This window comes from Symsagittifera roscoffensis, chromosome 1, assembly GCF_963678635.1.
Source record: "Symsagittifera roscoffensis chromosome 1, txSymRosc1.1, whole genome shotgun sequence".
NCBI lineage: Eukaryota > Metazoa > Xenacoelomorpha > Acoela > Convolutidae > Symsagittifera > Symsagittifera roscoffensis.
In genome coordinates, this window is record NC_087062.1 from 36148994 (window position 1) to 36166373 (window position 17380).

General features: G+C 35.0%; 1 protein-coding gene across 1 annotated transcript; it reads right to left on the reverse strand.

The window, feature by feature from the left end:
- Nucleotides 1–2587: 2587 nt before the first annotated feature.
- Nucleotides 2588–16240, reverse strand: LOC134856705 (neuronal acetylcholine receptor subunit beta-3-like). Its single transcript, XM_063872976.1, has 5 exons — nucleotides 15904–16240; nucleotides 8714–8867; nucleotides 4192–4398; nucleotides 3480–3866; nucleotides 2588–3227 (listed from the first exon to the last, which is right to left on the reverse strand). Exons 1-5 carry the CDS (start codon nucleotides 16093–16095, stop codon nucleotides 2905–2907), a joined length of 1263 nt encoding a protein of 420 aa, XP_063729046.1. The 5' UTR covers nucleotides 16096–16240; the 3' UTR covers nucleotides 2588–2904.
- Nucleotides 16241–17380: the final 1140 nt, after the last annotated feature.

Consider the following 17380-nt stretch of genomic DNA (forward strand, 5'->3'; position numbering starts at 1 on the left):
AAAAATTAAACACCTAATTTAACATACCTGGCCCTCCCGGAATATTTTTCTCAGACTGGAACACCAGATTTTCCTGTAACATTCGACGACGTACTTTGAAGCTAAAACTAAACAATTGACTGCACAATAGCACCAAGCGGAAAATAGTTTTCACTACTGCATAACAAGGAAATCAACAACAGAAGACCTGGCAAAAGCAATGAATTGAGAAATAATTATTCACAAGGTAATCATCAAAAAAATCAAAGAAGAGAAATGATCTAAGAAGTGTATTCAAAAAGAAAAAAGTATTCGTTTGTATGATGATATTGATTTGGTAAGCGCGAGTTTTAGAGTAAAGCGAAATTTCTTTCGATAACAAAAGCTCTATTACTTGCAAATTATCCTTTCAGTTTTACTTCCAGACTTGCTCTACCCTAAACAGGAAAAACCAAGCTTTCTTTTTGAGTGCATCTCAGAAACAAAAATTTGATTTGAAAGGACTCGAACGCAAGTTTTTGTATTTTCGTAAAACGGATTTTGCTTTCCTTGTAATCAATTTATAAACAACTTCGAAAAATATCATTTTACATTAGAACGTTTTTCAGCAAGTTGTCATTTTCTGAAAAACTTTTTTTAAAAAAGAGCCTATATTTCGAACTTTTCTTAGTTTTAGTTTAACTTTACAACCCACATAAACAACTAACGAACAATTAAATTCAAAATTGGTACGACAAAAACCGAATTTTTACTTTTTTAAACACAAGATATTAAAACAGTTATTGAGCATGTTGCTTAGTTCTTCTTCTGAAAATAGTTGCCGTTATCTTGTCTCGGTTTGAAGTGTGTTTGCTTATAAACGCGTAGTCTTCTCTTTGTATCTGGAAAAATGTCATTTCTTAATTTATTTTCATTTCATGCAGCCTTTTGATTGCAATATAAAACCCAAACTACTGAACAAACGCATCTCAATTTGAGACTTACATCAAAAAAGAAGAGTTTTTGGCAAAATTTTTGATTTTTGGAAGCAAAACAATAAAAGATGATATAACAAAGAAGATAAGTGGAAAAATATATAATTAATCTCTTAATGTATTGACAAAACTTTTTTTCCAGCTACAAAAAAAACAGTTTTGTTGGAAGTTTTTGAATAACACCAAACAACAAAAAACTAAAACTAGATAGTTTGACTTTTGGTTTTTGAACATGAATCCCAATTTCAACTCATTCAAATTCAATAACAAAAAAAAAACATTAAAAAATATTTCGTGAAAAAACAAAAAAAAACAAACACTAATCCAAATAGTTTTTTCAAAGTTTTTGTTTTTAAAAATAACACTGCAAAAGAGGCATATAATGTTTTGTTTTTCGTTGAAAAGGAAAAAAACAACCGAAACCGAAAATGTGCGTTCCTCGTCTTCGACCTTTATCAACTATGGGCGATACCAATGCCAACAACACGTCGACAAAAATCGCAAAATTGCCTCCAGCAAATTCAGGCTTGCTTGAATTTGAATGAGCCGTTCTATTTAATTCCTACAGTCACAGATAGAAAGAAGAACCAGTAATAGTTCTTCGAAGACGTTGGCGCGGAAAACAGAAGACTGATTGGAACAAATAAAAGCAATAGCAAACAAAATGTTCACAAATGGATCTTCACAAGACAACGACGATACATTGAGCATATATGCATGTTTTTCACGTCAAACATTCTAAGTCAATTTTTGCCTTCCATGTAATCATTTATTTTAAAAAAACTTCAAAAGTTCTCATTCTCATAAAGAACGTTTTTTGCAGCGGTTTATCATGTTCTATAACATTTTCAAACAAAACCAAACTATAGTTCGAAATTTTCCTGTTTTTTTTAACGTTATAATCTAAATAAACAACTTTAAATTTACTAAAGGTCTGTATGCCATATCCGTTATTTGGGTCCGCCATATTAAATAGTTAAAATATTTTACCCCTAAAATGCTAAGCTAAACTAAAATGGGACAAATTAAAATTAAGATTGTATTAAAATCTGTTCTATAAAAACGAACAATGAATAACATCAGATCCTTCGGTTGGTTGTAACTAATCAAAGTCAGACGTGTACCAAACATTTATTTAATCAATTCAAATGAACAATCACAAAAAAAATGAAGTAAATAAATTCGTATTTTAACTTGAAATAGGATAATTATTTAAAAAAAGTGTTAATTCCTTGTTTGTAATAAACTATAAGCTTTTCTTGTATTTAAATTGAACAACAAACACGTGTACACAATCAAGATCAGACGAGTATTAACATTTTTTTAATTAATTCAAATGAACTATCATAAAAGAAAATAAGTATATAAATTTGTATTTCAATTTGAAAAAGGATATTTATAAAAAGTGTCATCTCTTCGTTTGTTTCAAAATATAAGCTTTGCTTGTATTTAATTTGAGCAACACTCAGTTTTCTTTTTCTTTGAAAAATTTATCAAGTACTTTGACCAAAAAATAATTTAAACTATAAACAAATCACAGTCAAAAGACTCAGGACCTTTCCCTGATACGAGCAATTTTGTTCATTATAAATAAAGAGAAACAAGAGCTCTAAATAATATTTTTTTTTTTAAAAAAATAATGATATCATCAAATCGGTTTGTACAAAAATTTTTGGTTGACATAACTGACCCTCAGTTTTTACGAAACTCATCACAACCGCTGCATCAGTGGATTTTAATGTGTCAGCAAAATAGAACTGAAAAGAGTAAAGGAAACCGAAAAACTGCTGGCAAAGGAATGTTACGAAGATATAAATATGTTAAGTGACTTTTTAAAGTGTTTTACGCACGCTTATAAGCAATGTTTTTACAGCATTAAATTAAACTATATCACTTTCAGAATTTCTCTTTCTTAGAATTGTTCAGCTTGTTCGGATTTTTTTTCCTCCATTCATAAGCTTTTTCGAAGTTGCAGCATGTAGGTCACTGTCACAATTGACACAACAATATAATGGCATATGAAAATAAGTCTGTCCGCAAATCTTGCATAATAATTCCAACTTTCTGCCAAAGACTCTTCTGAAATTTCCGGATATTTGAAAAATGGGTCGTCATTTTTGTCTTTACTAGGCTGAGCCGCAGCTTCAGTCACATAGTAAATGTATCGTGGTTTGAATTGCTTCAGGCCAATAAATTTGACCAGCTTTGAGGAAATCAATGCTTGTTTCCATTGAGGCATCAGTGTGTCACGTGGTGTGAACCAAATACTCATTACTGAAACATTAAAATATCAGATTGTTATTAAACCAGATTACTTGCAAAAAAATTTTTTGGAGCAATTGTTAAGTATATCAAGTTAGTCGAGGTTTCGGTCCATCAGAATGAAGCAAAATTTGATTTTACATTACACGCTCTAGTGCTAATTTACTTCTTTTATTTATAGAGGTGGCCATTCTTTAGTAGATACCATAGGGATGGTGTTTGTTAAGATCCTTAGTTTCCTCGAAGTTTGAAAGCTCAACTAACCAAAACTAGCCAGAACACAAAGCAGGCTCAAGTGCACCGTAAGAACACATATGTAGTAGGTCAACACTGGGAACCCGACCGAACTGGAGGGGAAGATACTGATCAGAGTTCCGAACACGACTATTTGAGCCAGAAGGGTGGTAATGGCGAATGAGATTTTGTCACCCGACTCGATCGGAATTTTGAATGTAAGCCCTGCGAGAATGTATAAGGTCATGTTCGGAAATACGAGGACGAACATGTAGAATTGGTATCTTCGCTTTAATTGAATAGAGCAGACGACTTCGGTTTTGATTTCGTTGTCTGGGAAAGAAATTGTCGGTTTTCCTACCATATGCCATTCGCTGTTTAAGATGAAAGATTTGAGAGAGTCGGTCGCTTTTAACTCTACAAAAATTCAGCTAATATGAAAAGATTAAGCTACAAAGAACAGAAAACTCTCCGATGATCTTAGACCGCTTCATATTAGCCTCTCGTGGATTGGTTCACTCATGGACAGTATCACTCGTGATTGGTTCAAACTTTTTTCTTTCATAAAACTTCAAACAATGTAAGAAAACGTATTAAAATAACATATCTCCAAAACAGTTGTTTTACATTTATCAAGAAGTTCTTTCCAATAGAATGTCTTTTCAGGAATTGTTTGTCTATTGTGGTTTTAAATGAAGGTTTCTAGGAATTAACACAAGTATTTGTTTAAAACCATCCTCACCCAAAATGTAGTCTGATTCTATATCAGATGCAAATGTCACTTGGCATGTTTGTTTGTCAAAGGGGAAATATGTCACGTCTAGAGTACACGACAGTACCGCTATGACCGAGCAAATAAGAGGGGTAACAGTCCCGCTTGAGTGGACAGCTTGTGAGCTGCAAGAGTTGATGGACGAGGAAGTTTTCATTTCTACTGCCTCATTCAACACTGGAAAAAAAAAGATTTTAATGGGAAGTTGAAAATTCTTGCAAGATTAAAGCGCATTTAGATCAATTGTCCAACCACCCATTTTGGCGAGTAGCGCCGCTCTGTATTTCGGAACTTTTGTTGATTACAATTATTCAAACGTGTTGTTTCTGGAACAAGTTCAAAAGAAGTATTTATTATATACCTTGATATTTATCACTACAAAATATTTAGAAATAACCAATCATGATCCATTACTAATACTTAAGATAAGTTGTAAAGATGAAAGTGTTCATAGTTTTAGCCAGAGAAAATATAATACAGATTGAAATCAGTTGCTTTCTCCTCTCCTATAGCCTCGCAAGAATACCATTCCCGAGTCGAGATTTTTCACCTAATTTGAAGCAAGATTTGAGCGGTTTGAGCGGTTTTTTTAGACAATTACGCGCAAAATCTTGCTTCAAATTGAGCGGTTTGAGCGGTTTTTGAACGGTTTTATCTAAAAAAAACCGCTCAAAAACCGCGCAAGATTTGAACGGTTTTGAGCGGTTTATCTAAAAAAACCGTTCAAATCTTGCGCGGTTTTTGAGCGTTATTTTTAGATAAACCGTTCAAAAATCGCTCAAACCGCTCATTTTGAAGCAAGATTTTGAGCGTAATTGTCTAAAAAAAACCGCTCAAACCGCTCAAATCTTGCGCGGTTTTTTTAGATAAACCGTTCAAAAACCGCTCAAACCGTTCATTTTGAAGCAAGATTTTGAGCGTAATTGTCTAAAAAAACCGCTCAAACCTCTCAAATCTTACATATTTTCACAGTATACTCACATATTTTCACAGTATTTTCAAGCAAGAAAGCAATCTTGCTTAAAAAACCGTTCAAAAATCACCGCAAGAAATGAGCGGTTTTTGAGCGGTTTTTTAAGCAAGATTTGAGCGGTTTGAGCGGTTTTTCCAAAAAAAAACGCCCAAACCGCCCAAACCGCTCAAACCGCTCAAATCTTGCTGGAAAACCGCTCAAACCGCTCAAATCTTGAGCGGTTTTTGAGCGGGATCTCGACCCGGGTTATATACTAGATCTATTGAGACTTAGAAATATATGAGTAAGTCTAGGATTGGTATTAGAATAAAATTTGCACGAATCTATCCGGCCGAAAATAAGATAGCGTGACGAACAGACGATGGACCGTATCCAAAATTACTCCATAAAAAGGCCAACCCGGACCTAAACTTTTTTCAACTGACTAAAGAGAGGATTTTAAACCGGTGGATTTATCTGTGCTTCTAGTAGAGCAACCGGGTATCCTTGATTTATGTTTCATTTGTTGAATGTCTAAAAAAACCAGAAAATTTCAAGAACTAAAAACCAGTGTTGGGAAATTATTCAACATTGTTAATTAACATTCAATTTAACTTCCAATGTCATATATAATTTCTAACTGTGATGTAAGTTTTTTTTTATGTAACATTTGTTAATTTAATCGAAAAACACTCCGAATTTAACTATTTTTCAGATTGCATTTTTTTATTCAGTTCGGGATTTTTCAGTTTTGTTTGTTTTTGTTTGTTTTCCGAACTCTTTGACGAGATGTATTCACGCATGCGAAGTCAGAGCCCAACAAAGCGTCGAGAAAGCTGGAAAATTGGCTTTTCAATTCAAGAAACTTAATGCTTCTTAAGGTGTTCAATTATTCAACAATTTAACATAAATGACATATTTTTTTCAATAGTTAATTGTTAGTTTCTTATTTTCGAAAAAAACATACAATTTGCCAACCCTGCTTAAAATCTATTGAAGTGAAGCTCGACGGTTGCTGTGCAAGTACCACAGAATTTCACACATATTTTATTTAAAAAATTACAAACATTTTTTTTTTCAAATTAGTGTCGTTTTTGTGTGGGGCGTGAAGAGAGAACGAATCAACCGTGCAATTTCCCCCCAAATGAAAAAGGGGGTAAAACTCCGGTTTTTCATATATCAACTTTAAGGGCAGACCAAATTGATCTAAGTAGTCAAAAAACTTAATTCAAAAATAACTATGAATAAGAATTTGGTTAATTAACAATATGAAATAGGTATTTGTTTTGAAAAGTTTTCTCGAGCAGTCTTTTCGGCGCTTCTGTTTGAAATGAATATTTTATACGAAATCGTCTTTCAAAATTAAAATATGGCTAGAGGGAGATTCTACGGTACCTTACTAACGGGGAGATCGTACGGTTGATCCGAGAGAACTAAAGAAGAAACACATATAAGATGAACGTTTTTTTTTTGGTATGACGCAAGTCGTTTTAATAGCCTAAATTTTAGATTTCGGTGACATACATTAACAAAGCAGAAAGTGTTCCTAACTGCCATTTGATTTTTTGATTTTATTCCCTGTAGCAAGAGACCTTTTAATAATTCCTAATATGTAGTGTTGCAGCCTTAACTATTGCTGCCTTCATAACAATCAGTTGTCTTTCTTTCAATTTATTTTTAGAAATCATCAAAACTACCTATGGACCTATTTGGTTCAAATGTAGATATCCCCGGTTTACCTAGCCAGGAAAAACTTCTAGACCTCCTGCCAGGAACTTAGAGGATCCAGGGCAACCCTGGAGTTCGTGGAAGAAGCCGCCTAGGAACCCTGGCAGGAATTAAAAGTTTTCAAAATAATTTTCATCTACAATAAACCCGTTTTAAACTTTTGGGTTTCGACTTAAAAAACAACGCTATCTTTTTTAAGACAGAGAAGAAACTTAGAAAACCAGCCCTGGACACCATATCAAGGTAATCAAAGGTTTTATCAAAAAATTTGGCAACTGTCGGTTTTTGTTTGGAAGATGTTCTAAATAAACGCTAAAATTATGTTTTATAATTATACTCATAAGCAGCTGAAAAGTCCAAGTTTATTTTTTCGAGCAAAAATTGACTTTTGAATCTATCGAAATTTCGTTGTTCACGATTTTGCTTTCGATAAAGTGTGAATCCGATTACCCCTTTCTCTGAATCCAAATACCCCGTAAACCCGAATTTTTTCATTTTTGAGGACCTATGGGAGTCAATGTGATTGACTTGGCGAGCTAAATTTTTTTTATTTTGTTGAATCCTTGCGTTTAGCGTTGGAAACAATAGAATTTGCGCTGTGTTGTTTTTGACCCAATAAACTTGTCGTCACAAAAAGGGTACTTTTCACTGTTTTTTGGTCGAGGTTGTGGAACTGTACTAGAGATCTCACCTTTTTTTAATGATATAGCGATAATTTTTTGGGTTCTGATACTCAGCATGTGTTTTAACCTTGAGATTTTTTCCCAATCAGTATATAGTCATCACTTATTAAAATGTCTTAATAAAATTTCATCTTGCGCTTTTGCGTGCTATTAAGGTTTTTTTTATGTTTAGAGATGTTGTCTGATGATTTGGTTGTTTACAGGTCTCTAGTGTATGTTATTCTGTTTTCAGGGTCTCTCTTGCTTGCTCACTGGTTGCTAATACGGAAGGGAAAGTATTTAGTCTTCGGACACAAAAAATTTTGGATCCAGGAAAGCCAGGGTAATCGTTGCAAGACTTTGACCTGGTTTTCCCCTGGCCAAGCCTGGCCCTAGGGATGGAAGGGATGGAATTCCACGTACATGTAAGCCGGGTAGTCTTAATGATGTGTTTTAGGACAGATCCTTATAAAGAATTAATAATTTCATGCAATTTTTGATGCAATTTTGCTATTTACAATAAAGTGACCGCAAACAATTAATTTGGCTGTTCATGATAAAACAAAAGCCTCTAAATGAGAGTGAAGGACATCTAAAAAATTGAACTAAAAAGGATAGCCGGTTTCTGTGCACAGAGAGTTCCGATCACAAAAAAACTTAATATTACACTAAATCTCGAGTAAATGGTCAGTGAATTGCTATTATTTTAAACTAGTAAAACGAACAAAACTTTAAATATTTTTGTTATACGTTGTTTAAGCAACTAGTTTGTAAAAAATTAAATGGGATCTGAGTCTTAAGTAGTAGGACATTTTGCATTAAGTACATTGTTTTTTGCAATAAGTGTGGAACTGATATTTACTCTAGTATTTCAAGAATTGTGTCTGCTCTGCTAAAACATCGAAGGACGCCCTTTTACCAAATATTCTGTATTCCAGCCCGAACTACCATAACTTGCAAAAATAGTGCAATCGAATGAAGCATTGAGTAAAAACCCGGCGTTTTGAACTGATAAAGTTTTTTAAAAGGTTGAGTCCAGGCATACCAGTAATTTAAATACGATAAAGAAATCGCGTCGATAGACCAAATAAATAGCACACATAAAATATGTTATGCTTCAAAATAGTTTGATCGCATGCATGGAGCTAACCAATATTGGGCACCCAGAATTTCTTAGTGGAGACCATCAAAGCACTGGTGTTGGCATACTCGTTCGGATCCCACTTGGCATCTTCCGACTTGTACTCGTACTTCAGATCCAACTTTACAGTCCAGAGGCCACTCGACTCGTCCACATTCATGATCTAGTTTATCCAAACTCGTTTTTCCAGTTTTCCTGTCTCTGTGAAGTTTTATTAACAAAAAACGTGCCAATTTTTTCTCTTTTTGACTTCCGAATCAAATATTATACCCAGCTATTATCTATCTATATGGAAATGTATAGATATACATACAAGATCAAAACACTTCATACATCATTAAAAAAACAAGGCATCCATTAGAAACCTAATCACAATATTGTGTCTACCTCTAGTGCATGAATATTGTGCCTCCATAGTGTGCGCCTATCTGCCTCTATGCCCCAGTTTTTTACCATGCAAAATTATCCACTATGCCAAGTTAGTTATCAGACAATTTAAACCTAGTTAGTGGTTGCCTTGACGTTATGTAGAAATTTCATACAGTGTTTCATGTGATAAAAGACAATTCGCATCAGGACAATGTCCTGCATGTTCGACTACCCCTGAAATTTTAAATTTTGTTGGGATTTGCAAAGTTAACTAGAATCAACTGACGCACTGAAGTTTCATGGATAATAATCGATCATATTGAATTTTTATTGTCAGTCTCTATAAAATAACAAAAAAAGCGATTATAATCGATTGAAAATGGATTCTAATATTATTAGTTTTCGAAGCAAAAAAATCCAGATATAATCAATTCTATTCGATTCTAATCGATTACTTCCATTTTATTTTCAAAAAATTTTATCGAAAGAAAAATAATCCATTTCGATCAATTATAACGGATTATAATCCATTTATTTAATTCTTTTTGTGTTTTGTTTTCAATTTTTCTTAATATTATTAAATTTAAGTTTAACTAATTTTATACTATAACTGTAATTTTTTCTATTTTCTTTTCAATCACGTTTTTGAGAATTTACAAAAAGTTACCTATAGATCTAACCCCCCCCCCACGTTTACCCGTACTACAGTAGGGGGATGGAGGGTATGTGAGGGGAGGTATGTACGTGGAAGTGGGGGTTACGTGGGGGGGGGGCGGGGGACTACGACGTGGGAGTGGGGGTTACATGGGGGTGGTTACGTGGGAGTGGGGAATACGTGGGAAATACGTGGGGAGTGGGGTTACGTGGGAGTGGGGGTTACGTGGGGGTACGTGGAAGGGGGGTACGTGGGGGGGGGGGTTGTACATGGGGGGGTTGTACGTGGGGAACGTAAGGAGATTTGTGGGGAACTGGTCAAGAATGCGGCTTCTAGGCACTTTTTGGAAAATTACTACATATTGGCCTCATCAAAGTTACTACATATTGGCCGCCCCTAGATGAACGTGTTCGTTCGAGCTTTGCAGAAAGATGCAAACAGTAAAACCTTTATTTACAAAATTTAACCAATTTTCATGGTTTTTATGTACAAAAAACAATCCAGTATAATGAAAACAAAAATGGAATATAACCAATTATAATGGATTTTAATGGATTTTTTTCGTTCAAAAATATTCGGTTAAAATGGATTAAACATCCATTACATTTCTAAATTTGCCATGATAATCGATTATATGGACAACAATTTAGTCAACAAAAATCCATTATAATCGATTTTATTCATAAAACTTCGGTGCGGTAATGCATTACTGTTTTTTAAAAGCTCAATTATATCCCTCTTGCTCTTTGCCTGTACCAAAAAACGCCCAAACATCTCGGGATGAACGCCATAAACCGAAAGTGCGTACCTTACAATTCCTCACAATATTGTGTCTACCTGTAGTGTATGAATATTGTGCCTCCATAGTGTGCGCCTATTTGCCTCTATGCCCCAGTTTTTTACCATGCAAAATTATCAACTATGCCAAGTTAGTTATCAGACAATTTAAACCTAGTTAGTGGTTGCCTTGACGTTATGTAGAAATTTCATACAGTGTTTCATGTGATAAAAGACAACTCGCATCATGACAATGTCCTGCATGTTTGAATACCCCTGAAATTTTAAGTTTTGTTGGGATATGCAAAGTTAACTAGAATCAACTGACGCACCGAAGTTTCATGGATAATAATTGATCATATTGAATTTTTTTTGTCAGTCTCTATAAATTAACAAAAAAGCGATTATAATTGATTGAAAATGGATTCTAATTTTATTAGTTTTCGAAGCAAAAAAATCCAGATATAATCAATTCTATTCGATTCTAATCGATTACTTCCATTTTATTTTCAAAAAGTTTTATCAAAAGAAACATAATCCATTTCGATCAATTATAACGGATTATAATCCATTTATTTAATTCTTTTTGTGTTTTGTTTTCAATTTTTCTTAATATTATTAAATTTAAGTTAAACTAATTTTATACTATAACTGTAATTTTTTTCTATTTTCTTTTCAATCACGTTTTTGAGAATTTACCAAAAGTTACCTATAGATCTAACCCCCCCCCCCCCCACGTTTACCCGTACTACAGTAGGGGGATGAAGGGTATGTGAGGGGAGGTATGTACGTGGGAGTGGGGGTTACGTGGGGGGGGTTACGTGGGGGACGGGGGGGACTACGACGTGGGAGTGGGGGTTACATGGGGGTGGTTACGTGGGAGTGGGGAATACGTGGGGAGTGGGGTTACGTGGGAGTGGGGGTTACGTGGGGGTACGTGGAAGGGGGGTACGTGGGGGGGGGGGGTTGTACATGGGGGGTTGTACATGGGGAACGTAAGGAGATTTGTGGGGAACTGGTCAAGAATGCGGCTTCTAGGCACTTTTTGGAAAATTACTACATATTGGCCTCATCAAAGTTACTACATATTGGCCGCCCCTAGATGAACGTGTTCGTTCGAGCTTTGCAGAAAGATGCAAACAGTAAAACCTTTATTTACAAAATTTAACCAATTTTCATGGTTTTTATGTACAAAAAACAATCCAATATAAAGAAAACAAAAATGGAATATAACCAATTATAATGGATTTTAATGGATTTTTTCGTTCAAAAATATTCGGTTGAAATGGATTAAACATCCATTACATTTCTAAATTTGCCATGATAATCGATTATATGGACAACAATTTATTCAACAAAAATCCATTATAATCGATTTTATTCATAAAACTTCGGTGCGGTAATGTATTACTGTTTTTTAAAAGCTCAATTATATCCCTCGTGCTCTTTGCCTGTACCAAAAAACGCCCAAACATCTTGGGATGAACGCCATAAACCGAAAGTGCGTACCTTACAAATCCTCACAATATTGTGTCTACCTCTAGTGTATGAATATTGTGCCTCCATAGTAAGCGCCTATCTGCCTCTATGCCCCAGTTTTTTACCATGCAAAATTATCAACTATGCCAAATTAGTTATCAGACAATTTAAACCTTGTTAGTGGTTGCCTTGACGTTATGTAGAAATTTAATACAGTGTTTCATGTGATAAAAGACATCTCGCATCAGGACAATGTCCTGCATGTTCGAATACCCCTGAAATTTTAAGTTTTGTTGGGATTTGCAAAGTTAACTAGAAACAACTGACGCACTGAACTTTCATGGATAATAATCGATCATATTGAATTTTTATTGTCAGTCTCTATAAAATAACAAAAAAAGCGATTATAATCGATTGAAAATGGATTCTAATTTTATTAGTTTTCGAAGCAAAAAAATCCAGATATAATCAATTCTATTCGATTCTAATCGATTACTTCCATTTTGTTTTCAAAAAGTTTTATCAAAAAAAAAAATAATCCATTTCGATCAATTATAACGGATTATAATCCATTTATTTAATTCTTTTTGCGTTTTGTTTTCAATGTTTCATAATATTATTATAATTAAGTTTAACTAATTTTATACTATAACTGTAATTTTTTTCTATTTTCTTTTCAATCACGTTTTTGAGAATTTACAAAAAATTACCTATAGATCTAAACCCCCCCCCCCACGTTTACCCGTACTACAGTAGGGGGATGGAGGGTACGTGAGGGGAGGTATGTACGTGGGAGTGGGGGTTACGTGGGGGGGGGGGGTTACGTGGGGGACGGGGGGACTACGACGTGGGAGTGGGGGTTACATGGGGGTGGTTACGTGGGAGTGGGAAATACGTGGGGAATACGTGGGGAGTGGGGTTACGTGGGAGTGGGGGTTACGTGGGGGTACGTGGAAGGGGGGTACGTGGGGGTTTATATGGGAGGGGGTTGTACGTGGGGAACGTAAGGAGATTTGTGGGGAACTGGTCAAGAATGCGGCTTCTAGGCACTTTTTGGAAAATTACTACATATTGGCCTCATCAAAGTTACTACATATTGGCCGCCCCTAGATGAACGTGTTCGTTCGAGCTTTGCAGAAAGATGCAAACAGTAAAACCATTATTTACAAAACTTAACCAATTTTCATGGTTTTTATGTAGAAAAAACAATCCAGTATATTGAAAACAAAAATGAAATATAATCAATTATAATCGATTTTAATGGATATTTTCGTTCAAAAACATTCGGTTAAAATGGATTAAACATCCTTTACCTTGTCTAAATTTGCCATGATAATCGATTATATGGACAACAATTTAGTCAACAAAAATCCATTATAATCGATTTTATTCATAAAACTTCGGTGCGGTAATGTATTACTGTTTTTTAAAAGCTCAATTATATCCCTCGTGCTCTTTGCCTGTACCAAAAAACGCCCAAACATCTCGGGATGAACGCCATGAACCGAAAGTGCGTACCTTACAATTCCTCACAATATTGTGTCTACCTCTAGTGTATGAATATTGTGCCTCCAATATGTGCGCCTATCTGCCTCTATGCCCCAGTTTTTTACCATGCAAAATCATCAACTATGCCAAATTAGTTATCAGACAATTTAAACCTAGTTAGTGGTTGCCTTGACGTTATGTAGAAATTTAATACAGTGTTTCATGTGATAAAAGACAACTCGCATCAGGGCAATGTCCTGCATGTTCGAATACCCCTGAAATTTTAAATTTTGTTGGGATTTGCAAAGTTAACTAGAATTAACTGACGCACTGAAGTTTCATGGATAATAATCGATCATATTGAATTTTTATCGTCAGTCTCTATAAAATAACAAAAAAGCGATTATAATCGATTGAAAATGGATTCTAACTTTATTAGTTTTCGAAGCAAAAAAATCCAGATATAATCAATTCTATTCGATTCTAATCGATTACTTCCATTTTGTTTTCAAAAAATTTTATCAAAAAAAAATAATTTATTTCGATCAATTATAACGGATTATAATCCATTTATTTTATTCTTTTTGTGTTTTGTTTTCAATTTTTCAAACATTATTTAAGTTTAACTAATTTTATACTATAACTGTTTTTTTTTCTATTTTCTTTTCAATCACGTTTTTGAGAATTTACAAAAAATTACCTATAGATCTAAACCCCCCCCCACGTTTACCCGTACTACAGTAGGGGGATGGAGGGTACGTGAGGGGAGGTATGTACGTGGGAGTGGGGGTTACGTGGGGGACGGGGGGGACTACGACGTGGGAGTGGGGGTTACATGGGGGTGGTTACGTGGGAGTGGGGAATACGTGGGGAATACGTGGGCAGTGGGGTTACGTGGGAGTGGGGGTTACGTGGGGGTACGTGGAAAGGGGGTACGTGGGGGGGGGGGGGTTGTATATGGGGGGGGGGGTTGTACGTGGGGAACGTAAGGAGATTTGTGGGGAACTGGTCAAGAATGCGGCTTCTAGGCACTTTTTGGAAAATTACTACATATCGGCCTCATCAAAGTTACTACATATTGGCCGCCCCTAGATGAACGTGTTCGTTCGAGCTTTGCAGAAAGATGCAAACAGTAAAACCATTATTTTCAAAATTTAACCAATTTTCATGGTTTTTATGTACAAAAAACAATCCAGTATATTGAAAAGAAAAATGGAATATAATCAATTATAATGGATTTCAATGGATTTTTTCGTTCATAAAAATTCGGTTAAAATGGATTAAACATCCTTTACCTTGTCTAAATTTGCCATGATAATCGATTATCTGGACAACAATTTAGTCAACAAAAATCCATTATAATCGATTTTATTCATAAAACTTCGGTGCGGTAATGCATTACTGTTTTTTAAAAGCTCAATTATATCCCTCTTGCTCTTTGCCTGTACCAAAAAACGCCCAAACATCTCGGGATGAACGCCATAAACCGAAAGTGCGTACCTTACAATTCCAAACACCGAAAATGCTTGTCATACAATTCCATATATCAAATATATGGAAAAATGCTAATCATACAATTTTCATCCAAAATTTCAAAAAATTATCGAAAAAAGATTCGCACTAGTTTCTGCGGCTATTTGAACCAAATAAAACAGTCTGGTGGTGAAAAAAATTATGTTTCTTTTTTTTGGAAAAACTGGTTATTGGATTTTTTCCGTTTCTCTGGATAACTCTTTTCAAACAAGGCTAAAAACTCCTTTTTTCATGACATGATTATATATGCTTGGATCAAAGTCTGATAGTTCAAAATTTCTAATTTTAAAAATAATCATCTTTAAAATTTTTGCCAACATTTAAAAGTTTGATGCTTTTAATATATGATTTGTGAAAATAAATCTTACACAATTCAGGTCGTTTCCAATGCATTGTAAATGACACCGATCAACCCTTTGGTGACTCTAGTTTTGAGTAAACCATGGGTTTAGTCACTTGTGTTGGGTCACTTCAAATGCTTGTCCTACAACTTCCATATATAAACAAATGCTTATCTTAGAGTTTTCTTAACATATTTTGTATCTATGGAATTGTACGAAATTGTATGATAAGCATTTTTTCATATATTACAACAAAAATTACATCGGTTAGAGTTTTCAGTGTTAATTGCACAGGAACCAACTACGCTTCTTTTGTTTGTGCAAATGAGCTTACATATCAATCCCCCTAATTATTTGAAATACCTCTTAGTCATATAGGTGACGGTCTAAAGTTTAATGAGCATGCGCCCATGTAATTTTTAATGTCTGGAAAAAAATTCAAGCCTGTCATCGTCTATTATTTTTGCGCAACTGCAATAGATTTTAATTCATTTTTCCTGGATTTTTTTCCAGCTCAAGTTTTTAAGATGAAGAGGAAGGAAACTGGTGAAACGAGCCTGATTCAGTCCAACATATATAGAGACAGTGTCCTGGTGAAGCTGCAAAGGTCGGCCAAATTGGGGAATAATGCAGGATAGTCTCTCGATGAGATCATTGTGGGAACTGACTAAGATCTCACTTTCGGCTAGTGATACAGGAGACGATGTGCAATCAATTACTGAGATTATATTCCATAATAAAAGAAGCATTTTAGCTTCTGATGGAGTTTTAAAGGCCAATTTTGAGTTTCAGTTTTTGAAAGTGTTTTCCAACTCAAGTGCTGTAAAGGTTTGAATTATCAATAGGGATGGATACCTTTGATGTTTTAGATTTGAATAATTCAAACAACAAGCATTAAAAAATGCTTGCGTGCTATATATTGCTTAAACATCGAAATGCTCAGCAAAAAATAATCAAACTGCGCCAAGGAGAAAATGAGATAGAGGAGATTGCGTCTGTAAAATAATGAATAATAAATCTCCTTTTACAGCAACGAAAACCAAAATTCGCGATTAAAACTATGAAAATCCATATCTTGAAACCAGGCGCGGATCTAGGATTTTCTCGAGGGGGGGGGGGGCGGATTTTCAAAAAAATTTCGAAATTTTTGTCGACCTTTTATTTTCTGCGCCGCAGGCAAAATTTTGAAAAAACAGTCCAAAAAAGGCATTTTTAGGGACTTTTTGGAAAATTTTGACAAAAAAATCGAGTTTTTTCGGCGACCGCTCCCCCCTTAAATTTAGTATATATTGGCGCCGAAGGCGCCCTTAGAATAATTTTAGGGTTGGTTGGCCAAAACTGGATTTCCTAAAAGTACCAAAGGGGGGACCCTTTGGGTCAGCAGGGGGTCGAATCCCTGAGGGGAGGGGGCGTCCGACCCCGCCCCCCCTAAATCCGCCCCTGCTTGAAACGTAATTGTTTGTTTCATGAGCATTATTGTTTCATTTAATTGTCTAGGATAAGAGAAAGAGAGCCGGTTGCTGTGCGAAACAGAAACTGTTCCGGACCAAGTTAACACCCTCCAACCCCCCCCCCCCCCCCCCCCCAATCGGTTAACTTGATTCTGAGTTCGAAATTTCAGCCAATCAGAAGAGAGCATTTTACATGCAGCGCGTATCAAAATTAATTTAAATTCAACGCTCGGTTAGAGGATCTTAACTTGGTCTATTTGGGGGGAGGATGTTATGTTAACTTGATCCACGGTTCCGATCACAATGCTAAAAAAACATAATAAATAAATTTAAAAATTTTAAAAAGCTATCGAAAAAATTTCCACATATTGAAAAATGATGCAATTAGGGGTAATGAAATGCTAGCTTAATCAGCAGTAATATTATACCAGTAATAAAATGTCGGAGGTCACCCTTTAATCAAATTTGTTTAATTTACTCCCAAAACGAAATCGTTTTACTCGATATTGCGACACAACTTTTGATTCTTGGGTCTTATGCACTTATCATCTTATGCAGTATTTCTACATCTTTCCTGAGCTCA